The sequence below is a fragment of the Bubalus kerabau genome, chromosome 15 (genome assembly GCF_029407905.1).
Source record: "Bubalus kerabau isolate K-KA32 ecotype Philippines breed swamp buffalo chromosome 15, PCC_UOA_SB_1v2, whole genome shotgun sequence".
Lineage (NCBI taxonomy): Eukaryota > Metazoa > Chordata > Mammalia > Artiodactyla > Bovidae > Bubalus > Bubalus kerabau.
Window position 1 is genome coordinate 51,934,113 of NC_073638.1, and position 12,810 is coordinate 51,946,922.

Here is a 12,810-nt window from a genome sequence, read left to right on the forward strand (position 1 = left end):
AAAGAGAAGCTTTAGTATAATCAACATAACCAGGCCTCTAAAATACATTGTGTGGAGGGCTGTCTCCATAAGCTTCATTCAGGGGGTGGTTATGAGAGATGAGGAATGCCTTTTACCGATGGCATACACAAACACACAAATCTTCCTGACAGCTAGCTAGTGCCTAAATTCAAAACTTCATCCCTTTTAGCACGTGTCTAAAATATAGAACTGTTCCTCGCTGACCAAAAAAAAAAAAAATATATATATATATTCATTTTACATAGGCACTCATATTTTAGGGTGAAAAAGGAACATATTATTAGTTACAAACAGGGATGTCACTGGGACAGCAGAAATGCTCCTCAAATCTTCTTCACAGTTTGACCTACATCGGCCTACTAGTCTTCCCCTTCACAGCCCAGTGAGAACCAAGCTTTCGGTTAGTTTCAGGGGCCAAGGAGACAATGTGTGGAGAAACAGGATCAATACGCAAGGAGGTCCTATCTTCAAAGCTACATCCTAGGTACCATGCTTATACATAAGGCAACTTCTGGCATCACTTGTAAGTTAACCCTTGAGATACCTATAATCACACCCAGCCCAGTCAAGGAACTTAAAGGGGGATTACCTAAGAAGGGTCTACCACCAAAGCCAGCCCCAGAATCCATCCATGAAACTTCCTGGCCACCATGACACTTCCTTTTCCTCCTTGTATCAATGGGTATTCACTGAGGCTACCCCTCACCTGAGCTTGCCCATCCGTAGAAAGAATCCAGCTATAAATTCTCCTTACTCTGCAGCCCACTGCTTTGGGCAGATCCCAGTGACAGGGTGAGAGACATGAGGGTAAAAAACTGGATTCCTTCTAAGCCTTGTATAAAACAACTGAATTTTAAAGGTGCTTTTTTTTTTCCTACAACAGAGCACCAGGGCTCCTACTTTTTTGACAAGGCTCGATGAGTACACAGGAAAAAGCAGGACAGATCAAAAATATCGTAGAACTCCTACCATCATCAGTCAGAAGAAACAGAGTAAGTCAACAAGTGGTCCCAGGAATTATATCATGCCTATGTCAAGAAAAGTCCATTTAACTCCCTAGTGATAAACAGCATTCCATCTAAGGAACTGCTTTGATATTTCAAATGGGCACAGCTAGGAGACAGCAGATTACCTAAGGGCAGGGAGGAAATAGGGTTCCCACACTCACTGGAATAGCAAGGCACACCTCAACACTAACTTACAGAGTAATAAAGCTGGCTCAGTCCTGACTTTCCCTGCCCAGTCCAAGTAGCCTCAACCTCCCCGGTGCTGCCAAGTGCTGAAACTGGCCAAGCGCAATAGACTTATCATCTGCCCGGGCCATTATTCCAGACAAGTAGTCCTGAGACAGGGTCTTGACTCGCTGATCTGAAAGGCCAAGGTGCGCCAGAAGCAAACCGCCTTTCTCTGCCAACAAAAAACATCCTGAGGAGGGATGAAGAAAGTTGTTCAAAAGACATCAGCAGTAGCTCCTGAACGGAAAGAACTCCCTGGATTCCTAAAAACTGGCAGTGCCATGAGTGGATCCTCCATCAATCACAAGTGTAGAAACCGACTGTTCAAACTTCCCCACTTGGGCAACTCAGTTCTTGCCCGTGGCAAGGCCTTACCTGCTGCAGTGGACTCCTCAGAATTGGCCCCCGAGCCGGTCGCCTTCTCGCTGTGGCTTTGGCTGAGGCTCTGGCCGTGATGCAGGAGAAGCCCCCAAAGGAGCCACAGGGCAAGACGAGCGCACACATCCATGACTCCAGGTCTCAGTCAACATGCGCCTGATGGAGACACCTCAGGATCTCAGAGGCAAAGTCGGGAGCCTGGTCCTGGAACCCCAGGCAAGATGCCCTCGAGGTGCCGCAGCTGTCCAGCCACCCGCGCGTCTGCCTCCTCCGACAGCCAAAGGTCAAGTGCTCCAAGTTTGGGAGCGGGAGGAAGGCCGGCGTCTCCGGCCCAACTGTGGGTCCGCTGGAGCTGCGACGGCCTGAGTGCCCTGTCAGCTCGAGCCGCTTCCGGAGAGTTTGGACAAGGTGGCCGCGGAGCCGCTGTCCGCTCCGCAGCCGGCTACACCCCTTGGGGAGTGGGTGAGCGGGCGGGACCTCCCGCGGGCACAGGAGTGGGGGAGGGAGAAAAAGGAGGAGAAGGGGGCACCTGGCTTCGCCCCGCCGAGGATCCGCGAGCAGCGAAGGTTCGGGGAGGGCGTGCGACTTCGAGGCCCCCGCGCGCGCGGGTGGCTCGGGGATCCCAGGCCTCCAAGGCCGAGGTCAGCGATCCCGCCCAGTCCCGTGCCCCGGCCGGGGGTGCCCAGGTTCAGCAGGCGGACGCGCACGGGCCAGGCCCGGGATAGAGGCTCGCGGGCGTGCGGCGGGAGGCGCGGGGCGGGCCCGGGGCGGGCGGGGGCGTGCTCTCCCGCAGGCCCGCCCAGCGCCGCCCGGCCCCCAGCGAAGCCCGGGCCCGCCCCAGCGCCGGGCTTATCCCGGAATAACCTGTTGTAGGCAGCCGTCCGGCGCCCACAGACCCCGGAGGGCTCTCCCGGCCAGCGCTAGTCTCCGCTAGGATCCCTCTCCCCAGCCAAGGGTCGGGTCCCAAGCCTCCCTTTCGCCCACTAGAGTCTCTCCCGTGCTAACCGCCCTCAAACGGACGGGCTGGCTGGCCCTGACACGCAAGTCGCTCAGGTAACCCAGGCCTGCGGCGGCGGCGACGATGATGACAGTAGCCCGGATCTCCGGGCCTCGGTGCCGATCCACTCGCCTCAGCTCTAGAGCCGGGCAGGGCAGAGGGCCTGGACACTACGACTGCCGCCGGGTACTGCCCGAGGCGACAACGACCCGGCCCGGTTCAGCAGGGGGCGCGTTCCCAGCCCCCTACTCCCGGCCGGCATCCCAGGCTCCGCCCCTCTCGCCGCGCCCCGCAGCCAATCGGCTTCCGCCTCTCTGCAGCTTAGGAACCCGCGCGCTTAGTCACCCCTGTGCAGCGGCCCCTGGTGGGCAAAGCTAGGTTTTATGCGGCCCGGATCGGAGCTCGCTGGGAGGCCCTGCCCCTTTGCAGAGGGCTGGGGAATTAGAGCGAGGACCCGCCCCGGGGGGAGGCCCATTTGGGCCTGCTAGTGTTTTCAGAAGGAATGATGCCAGAAAACAAAGCGAAGCGTCCAAACCAGTATAGGTAAAATGGCCCCACACATTCCTAAATGGCCAAAGGGCCCCATATCTGCCTTCCTGACCTCCTCCCCACCAACTCCCCCCGCCATCCAAGCTAATTAGGATGCCCTCCCTTAACACTATAAGCCCGTTTTCCTACCCGTCCCTCTACCCCCTCCCCTCTGAGGTTTCTGCGGGTAGGGCCTGTGTAGGTTCCTCCCTGCATCTCACTCTCCCAGCTGTGTATGTGGCTTGAGGGTGTTAGCGACTTGAGAACGAGTGCCCCTATAAAGAGAGAGAAGCGTCTGGGCCTCCCTCAACAGAGCCTGCACTTCCTGTTCTCTTCTCAAGTGTGCTGTCAGCAGATCTTTACTGAAACCTGCTCTATGCCCTGCCCTGTCCTTGGCACCGGCGGCAGGAGAAGGGATTAGGCCCCGGCCCTCCCCTGACAGTGCTAAGCCAGCTACCTGTTCTGAGCAAGCCCTCTGAAGATCGGGAACACGGATTTGCCCAACAGCTGCCGGGCTTAAGAGTTAGGCTGTTAATATAAAAATACACCTCCGACGTCATCTACTACCACTCTCCCCACTCTCTTATTAAACTTCGGTAACACTGGTCTTAAGTTCCTCAAGCACATGGAATCTCAGCCACCTCCCAGCCCTCGTAGCTACTGTGGCTTCTACCTAAAACACTCTCTTCCCCTCCAGGGCCCCCCATCAAATCCCTCACATGGCTGACTTCTCATTCTTCCAGATACAATTCAAGGGACTTCCCTGGTGGTCCAGCGGCTGAGACTCTGCACTCCCAAGGCAGGGGAGTAATCTCTAGTGAGGGAACTAGATTCCACGTTCTGCAATTTAAAGATCCTGCGTGCTGCAACAAAGATGGAATATCCCACGTGCTGCATCCAAGACCCAGCACAGGCAAATAAATGAATAAATATATATTTTTTGAAAGATACAATTTAAGATCTTCTCCTCAGAAACTCCTACTCAGCCACCTCGAGTCCAGAATTGGACCATACACATATCTGTCTTCCACCACCCCACTGGATTATGACTTTTCAGAGGTTAGGGCCTGTGCTTTATTCATCTCCGGGAAATGGCCATCCAGTCACAGACCCTGTACATAGTAAGTGCTCACAAAAGCTGGTTGACATAAGTTAATTCATTTGATTGTACAAATATTTATTGAGTAACAACTGTATGTTGGAAAACTGGCCCTAACAGAAGATAAGCCCCTGATAAACTCATAGCCTTAAACTCAAACAGCAAAGTGGGAAAATAGCTAATATTATTGATAGAAGTAGATGAGAGCAATAGGGAGTGGTAGGGACTGGGGCACCCTGGCGGCAGGCAGGAAGGTGGACTCAGTATTGCTGGATCATCTTTAAGAGAAGATGGAAGTCTGGACTTTTAAATGATATAGCCCCTTTATCAACAAGGACCTACTGTATAGCACAGGGAACTCTATTCAACATTCTATAACAACCGGCTCAATGGTAAAGAATCTGCCCGTCAATGCAGGAGATTCAAGTTGGATCCCAGAGTGGGGAACATTCTCTGGAGTAGGAAATGGCAACTCACTCCAGTATTCCTGCCTGGAGAAGCCCATGGACAGAGGAGCCTGGCAGGCTACAGTCCATGGGATCACAAAGAGTTGGACATGACTGAGTCACAAATACACATGCTCTGGAGCCCAAAATTGCAATTACTGAGCCCGCCCTAGAGCCCAGGCTCAGCAACAAGAGAAGCCACTGCAATGAGAAGCCTACGTACTGCAACTAGAGAGTAGCCCCCACTCTCTACAACTAGAAAAAAGCCTGCGCAGTAACGAAGACCCAGCACAGTCAAAAATAAATTTTTTAAAATTATTTTTTAAAATTTATAAAAAAATATTCTGTAATAACCTTTATGGGAAAAGAATCTCTAAAAGAATGGATATATGTATATGTACAACTGAACAAAGTGTATATGTACACTTTGCTGTACAACTGAAATGAACACAACATTGTAAGTCAGTTATACACCAATATACAAATTAAATTAAAAAATTTTTTAAAGACAAAAAAAATGATACAGCCCTTTAAAGGTATGAAACCCTTTATAGGCCACATAAAGCGCATCTGTAGCCTAAATTGATCTCAGACTATAAATTTATAATTTCTCCCTGACCCAGTCCACCTGCCTGTGCACTCATTTGTATAAAAGAACACAAAAGAAAAGAGGAAAGTAAATCAAGCTTAATACAGCTCTTTTAAATTCAAGTGCATCATTTCTCTTAGCTACCATGTGATTTCTTTGGGGGTATGGGAGCAAAACCCATTTGATACAAAGAGCTGGGGTCTTGGAGGCAGGAAGCAAGAGTCTATTACCAATTTACACCAAGACCTTGAGACTCTCAGAGCCTGTTGCATTTCCTGTGAGGCTAAAATGGTGTCTGGGAACTAAAAATAAAATTACCATATGCTGCAGCAATTCCACTTCTGGGCATATGCCAAAAGAAATTGAAAGCAGGGTCCCAAAGAGATATTTGTACACTCATTTTCATAGCAGCACTATTCACAATAGCTGAAAGGTAGGAGCAACACAAGTAAATGTCCATAAATGGATGACTATATATATATGTATATATGCAATGGACTATTATTCAGCTTTAAAAAGGAAGAAAATTCTATATGCTACAACATGAATGAACCTTAAGGACATTATGCTAAGTGAAATAAGCTAGTCACAGAAGGACAAATACTATATGATTACACTTATATAAGGTTCCTCGTGCCTCATGCTGAGTTGCTTCAGGCGTGTCTGACTCTTTGAGACTTTATGGTCTGTAACCCACCAGGTTCCTCTGTTCATGGGATTTTCCAGACAAGAATACTGGAGTGGGTTGCCATGCCTCCTCAAGGGGATATTTTTTCCTGACCCAGGGCTTGAACCTGCATCTCTTACATCTCCTGCATTGGCAGGCAGGTTTTTTACCACCAGCGATATAAGTTTCCTAGAGTAGTGAATGAAGAAGGCGATGGCACCCCACTCCAGTACTCTTGCCTGGAAAATACCATGGCGGAGGAGCCTGGTAGGCTGCAGCCCATGGGGTCGCGAAGAGTCAGACACGACTGAGCGACTTCACTTTCACTTTTCACTTTCACGCATTAGAGAAGGAAATGGCAACCCACTCCAGTGTTCTTGCCTGGAGAATCCCAGGGACTGGTGGGGGGTGGGGGGGGGACGTCGTGGGCTGCCGTCCCTGGGGTTGCACAGAGTCGGACACGACTGAAGCGACTTAGCAGCAGCAGCAGAGTAGTGAAATTCATAGACACAGAAAGTAGGATAGTGGTCACTAGGGCTGAGGGGAAGGGATGATAGAGAATTGTTGTTTAAGATATAGTTTCCATTTTGCAAGATGAAAAGATCTCTGGAAATTGGTTGCCAAACAATATGAATGTACTTAACACACTTAAAATGTAAATTTCATGTTATGTGTATTTTACCACAATTAAAAATAAATGGTGTCTGAAAGCAAAAACCATGGCCTGGACAACACAAGAAACATTCTTGTCTCATCTCTGACTCCCAGATCATGATGTGACATCAGAAAAGCTAGTTTCCCTCTGGATCTCAGTCTCCCCAACTATAGGATGGGTAAGGTACCAGGTTATTGATCCAGTTCAGCTTTAATATTCTATAAGGTAAGAAAGGACTTCCCTGGTAGCTCAACTGGTAAGGAATCCACCAGCAATGCAGGAGACCTAGGTTCAATCCCTGGGTTGGGAAGATCTCCTAGAGGAGGGAATGGCAACCCACTCCAGTATTTTTGCTTGGAGAATCCCCATGGACAGAGGAGCCTGGCGGGCTATAGTCCATGGGATTGCAAAGAGTTGGACACGACTGAGCAACTAAGCACAGCACAGCAAGGTAGGAAAAACCTGAGACCTCATGGATCTTTCTGGATCAGAAGCTGTGACTCTCACCTCAATTGACCTTACATTGTGTTCTCATCTAAGTGTAGCCTCCGTAAGAGCCCCTCACCACATTGTGAGTCTCAGGAGGAAACCAAGAGATTGGTTTTGCTTTGTTTTTTCATCGTGGTGTCTTTTTTTTTTTTTAATGTTGGGTTTTTTGGCTGCACTGGGTCTTCGCTGCCACGTGTGGATTTTCTCTAGTTAAGGTGTATGAAGGCTTTTCTAGTTGCAGCACACAGGCTTAGTTTCCCAGCCGGGGATCAAATACAAGTCCCCTGTATTGGAAGGCAGATTCTTAACCACTGGACCATCAGGGAAGTCCCCTCAGTGTTTTCTTAAAACCTATATATCAAGCCTTTACCATATGCCAAGATTATCTCCCTTGCATCACTCTACATTCGGCAGATGTTGGCTAAATCAAACTAATTAACAATTTTTATGCCTCTATTCCACTATTTGCAAGAGCTTTCACATCTATTATCTTATCTCTCCCTCACAAGACCTCTGCTAGATAAGTCAGAGACAACACTTATTCTACAGATGAAGAAACTGAACCTAAGATGAATTGTGTCATATTCTCTTTCTCCTTTGGGATTTCCTCCCCATCCTTCAATTCTCAGTTCAAGTAATATAAATCAGCCATGCCTTGACCACTGATGACAGTATAGCATGAACCAAAAGCTCAAAAAAATAATAATAATAAAGTCAGCTTAAAAGTCACCTTCCTTCCTTTGACTCCCTCTTTGACTTACCTTGTCTCTCCAGTCTTCTGCTATACCTTAGGGTACTTAAATAGCTAAATTATGATTATCTAGTAAGTATCTGTCTTCCCCATTAGCTTCTGAGCTCATCAAGGACTTCATTTCATTTACCATTGTATACTCTCAGGCTAGGACCGTACTCAGTACAGAACTGGTACTCGATAAAAGTGAATGAATGAATGATGTGTATTCTTTATAGTAGCTTAGCTGTCCTTTCTCTACACCAGAGGGTTTCTGATTACCAATAGCTTTCATCTGGAAAGTGAGAATCTTCAGTAGAAGTGTGCTAAAGAGTCCGAAATCTGCTCAGAAAAATTTAGGAATCCGTGAGTTTAGACTGTATTATCTATCAGTGCTGCTCCCTGGTGTCCAAAAATGGCAAGTACAGCTATCACTAAGAAGCTGCCCAAAGTCTGGCTGAGTAGGGAATGAGGACAGAAATCTTGGCTTCTAACAATTCTTTCCAGGCCAGCTTCACAAAGAGAATCATCTCCCTTTGCAGAAGCCGTGCTAGATTCTTAATGCCAATGTTCATTCATTCATTTAACATCTACCGAGCCCCTGTTAGTAACAACCCAGTTCATACCCCCAAAGAGCTCAGTTTTTAGGGGAAATATATAGATGAAGAGTAATTAGAACTTGTTGATAATGTCTTGAGAGAAATCGATATGGGGCAGGTGAAGGAACACAGAATTACACAAGTAACTGCCTACAGCAGTCAGACAAGCTGTGTACAAGCACTGAGGGAAGAGGAGGGTGTCTGGAGTCACACTGCCTAGATTCACATCCTGGCTCTGCTGCATGACTCTGGGCAAGCTGAGCCGCTCCTGGAAAATACCAGGGCTGGCTGAAGAAGAAAGAATTTCCCAGAGGGGAGTATGCCAGATGACCTGGGTACCACCTGGTTTGGAGAATCTCAAAGATGCAAAGATGTCCTGGAGGCAAACAGGACAACTATTGTACTGCCTGTCTGAGAGGAAGGAGACTCCTGAAGGGATTGGGCATGTGCTTAGTTCCCCCTCCCCCCATCCAGTTATTTCCTTAGAGGGAATCAAGAACAATGGATCGGAGGATACAGTGGATCAGAGGATGCAACTCCAGACATTTGTTTCATTTGCCACTTCCCGTTTGTTCTTTCTGCTATCTCCTGTTCTGTCCATCATGTTCTCGTTTCATGAAATGAGACGTGTTTATCTTTGGGGGTAGCAATAAGAAGAATGAGGAGGGGGAGACTCCCATTTCTACTCAGGCAGGTTGAGAAAGGGAAGACCAGGGAATCAAGACAATTGAGTCCCTGGAGCCACATCGGAGAAAAATAGCTCAGATATGTTGTCTCAGACTGTAAAGTATGAGCCTACAAAGCAGGAGACCTAAGTTCGATCCCTGAGTCAGGAAGATCCCCTAGAGAAGGGAATGACTACCCACTCGAGTATTCTTGCTGAAGAATCCCATGAACAGAGGAGCCTGGTGGGCTACAGTCCGCGGTGTCACAAAGAGTTGGACACAACTGAGCAACTAAGACTTTCAGATTTAGGGTTAGCTTGAAGAGGCTGGGACTAGGACTGAGCAGAAGATCCTATGTGCCACTGGTGGGCTATAGAAGCTGGAACTCAGTGAGGACCAGGCTGGAAAGACCCATTTGGAAAACATCAGGGCAGGGGTGAGATCAGTGAGGGCCTTTCTCCTCCTCTCTGTCTCCATCTTGTGCTTTTAGGGGAACTGAATCAGCTTTAGCATTTGACCTTGAGAAAGAAGGAAAAATTATCAGGGGGAATAACTTGAAAACAACATGAGTGAATGGAGAAATTAAGTAATGTTTATTCATTGTACCCTGGGCAATCTGCTAGACTCTTGGCTTGCTTATTTCACTGAATCCTCATAATCCCACAAAGTACACAGTATTGTCATTCCGATTTTAAAATGAAACTAAATGGCTCTATCATATACTCTTACAGCACTCTGTACTTTTGAATCATTACCTGTTTAAGATTTATCTTCCTTGCTAGTTACATCAGGATAGGGGCTTGTCTTTTTGTTTTCATCACTGCATCACTGGCATGTGACACTATACCTGGCCCAGAGGTTTTCGATAAATATGTGTTTAAGGAATGAATAAGAGAGGTCATGTGACTTGTCAAAAGCCACAAGGTAAGTGGTACAACCAGGATTTGAATCCGGGACCGTTTCCCTCCAGAACCTGTCTCTGACCTCTATCCAAACTCACCAAGTCCTTTCATATATTGTCTCACTTCTAAATGTCCTAGTTCAGTGACCTTTTCTCTCAGCTGCTTGTGAACACAAATGTACACTGTCTACAAGGATTCACCCATTCAGGGAAAGCAAATGAAAGAAACAGCCCATCTGGGGTTGTGCCCTCTTCCTACCCTCTTTGTCTCATTATCTTCTTCCTCCAAGAAGCCTTTGCAGACACTCCACCTGTCTACCTGTCTCCCTCTCCTTTGGCCTTATTGGCCCTTCCTAAACCCATGCCATAAAAGTAGCTTCAACTCACCTGGCCTCTGACACATCCACACATATTAGTTATGGGTTATTAAGGCAATTTTGTTCCACAATATACTGAAGGCAAATGTGTGCTCAGGCCTGTCTGTGCCAGGCCCAGTGGGTGGACACTAAGATGAATCAGACACAAACTCAAAAGACGTATATTTAGTGGAGAAGGCAGACATTAGACACAGATAAAATTAACTGGAGCACAAACCAAGATGACCTAAATGGTATTAAAGAAGTATGAGCAATATGTTACATGCATAAACCTTAATTACTTAATGATTATTTTGAAGAATGTATCATAGAAAGTCACAGCTCAAAGGTATCATCTTGGTTCAACTCCTTGCTTCCCAGTGGAGGATTCTGGGACCCAGAGTAAGGCAAGACCACGTCTGAAGTCTCACAAGCCAGTCTGACTGAGCCAAGACTAGGCTTCAGTTCTTCTGAAGCCTAGCCCAGGGCCCTTTCCTTGTCTGCGATTAGCTTGATATATAGCAGTCCTGGATCCCATTAGATCATGACATTCTCAAGGCCAAGTCAGCTTCTCCCACCTAAGCAAGCTGAACCAGGACCAGGCATGAACAAGACCAATGCCTTAGGAAATGCAGTCATCCCAGGCTGCCAATCCAGGCTTTTGGCCTCCTGCACCTATCTTTACCGCTATGCTTCTAAAATTGACTTTCAAATATTTTTGCAGAAAACTTTTTTTTTTTTAATGAGACTTTTATTCAGAACACTAGTATGTAAGTTAGATAAAAGCAAACCAATTCTAGTTGAAGGGAAGGAAGACCAGAGCCCCACTATTTTCCCACACTCAAGTCCTGGGAAGAGAACTTTAGAAACACAGTTCAAACACCTTTGTTCTAGGACTCAATTTTTAATGGCTTAATGAAAGCCATTTTAGTATGTGGTCCTCCACTGAACCCTGTCTTTAATGGGAACTCACAATGCTTCCTTCATCATCAGATGCCAAGTACCAACCATGGGCTCCCATTAGAATATGGAAGGAAATCAGATTTTCCCTTTGTCTTTCCTGGTTTCTTCTCCTCCACAGAGAGGAGTATGTCCCAAGTGTTGTGGGGAGGGAAGCTGCTGCTGCTGCTGCTAAGTTGTTTCAGTCGTGTCCAGCTCTGTGCAACCCTACAGACGGCAGCCCACCAGGCCCCATAGTCCCTGGGATTCTCCAAGCAAGAACACTGGAGTGGGTTGCCATTTCCTTCTCCAATGCAGAAAAGTGAAAAGTGAAAGTGAAGTCACCCAGTCGTGTCCGACTCTTAGCGACCCCATGGACTGCAGGCTACGAGGCTCCTCCATCCATGGGATTTTCCAGGCAAGAGTACTGGAGTGGGTTGCCATTGCCTTCTTCGGGGGAGGGAGGAGAGAGACCCAAATTCTGCCTGGAGGTTCTGAGGATGCTTGAGCAGAAAAATCATGGAGAATGAATTCATCCACTCAGTCATTTACCAGCCTGAATCTGATGGAGGTTTTAACATCTCTGTTCCCATACCCACTAGCTACATGTACCATCAAGCATTTGAAATGTGTCTAGCTAAAATTCAGATGTACTCTGAGTGTAAAACATACATTAGATTTCAAAGACTTAGCACAAAAAAAGAATATAGCCTATTCATTTTCATAATCAATAATTTTATACTGATTACATGTTGAAGTTGAATGACAATATTTTGCATATGTTGGGCTAAGAAAAATATATTAGTAAAATTAAAATTTACCTGTTTCTTTTTAATTAAATTGGGGGAAGGACTTACAGCTGGTGGGGTCTTAATTCCCTGACCAGGGACTGAACAGGTGCCCCCTGCAATGGAAGGGTGGATTCCTAACTACTGAACTGCCAGGGAATTCCTTCTTTTTACTTTCTAAAAAAATGTCAGCACTAGAAAATTTTAAGTTACATATGTGGCTCACATTTCGACTAGACAGCACTGGGAGAGACTACCAAGTACAAGGCAGAGGTGGTGTGTGTGTGTGTGTGTGTGTGTGTGTGTGTGTGTGTGTGTGTGTGTGTCTTGCTGGAGGCAGTGGTCCATTAAGGACAGATTGTGAAAGGCTGAGTCTATTTCGCCTGGCAGTCAATACAGAAGTTAGGCGGAAGTAATAGAATGCACAAAGACCCAAAGATGTGGGCAGGCACGTTGTGTTTTGGGAACTCATTCTTACATTAACATGATTTTTAAAAAGAGAAAAAGAAGTATTTGTTGAGTGTTTACTGTGAGCCAGCCACTGGCAGTAGGCCTTTTACATCCATTCTCATCTTCACAACTACAGGATGACGGGGATGTCATTCTATATTGCCAAAGATAGAATGGAGGCTCAGAAAAGTTGAACAGTTTATTCTAGGAGTTGTTCTTCCTCTTTCTCTGGAAAGCCTCTTGGAGACAAGGAGCCTTTCGTTAACGTCTCTGTTTTC

The 12,810-nt window shown here is 46.9% G+C and overlaps 1 protein-coding gene across 3 annotated transcripts in view; it reads right to left on the bottom strand.

Moving 5' to 3' along the window:
* Positions 1–3,187, bottom strand: part of STIM1 (stromal interaction molecule 1) — a 202,302-nt gene extending 199,115 nt beyond the window's left edge. The window contains exon 1 of one of the 3 annotated variants that reach the window (XM_055548921.1): positions 1,632–3,187. In XM_055548921.1, coding sequence (XP_055404896.1) covers positions 1,632–1,764 — 133 coding nt within the window. In that variant the 5' untranslated portion in view covers positions 1,765–3,187. The remainder of the gene's footprint in view (positions 1–1,631) is intronic. The other 2 variants (XM_055548923.1, XM_055548924.1) reach the window with 2 other exon arrangements.
* Between the last annotated feature and the right edge of the window lie 9,623 nt (positions 3,188–12,810).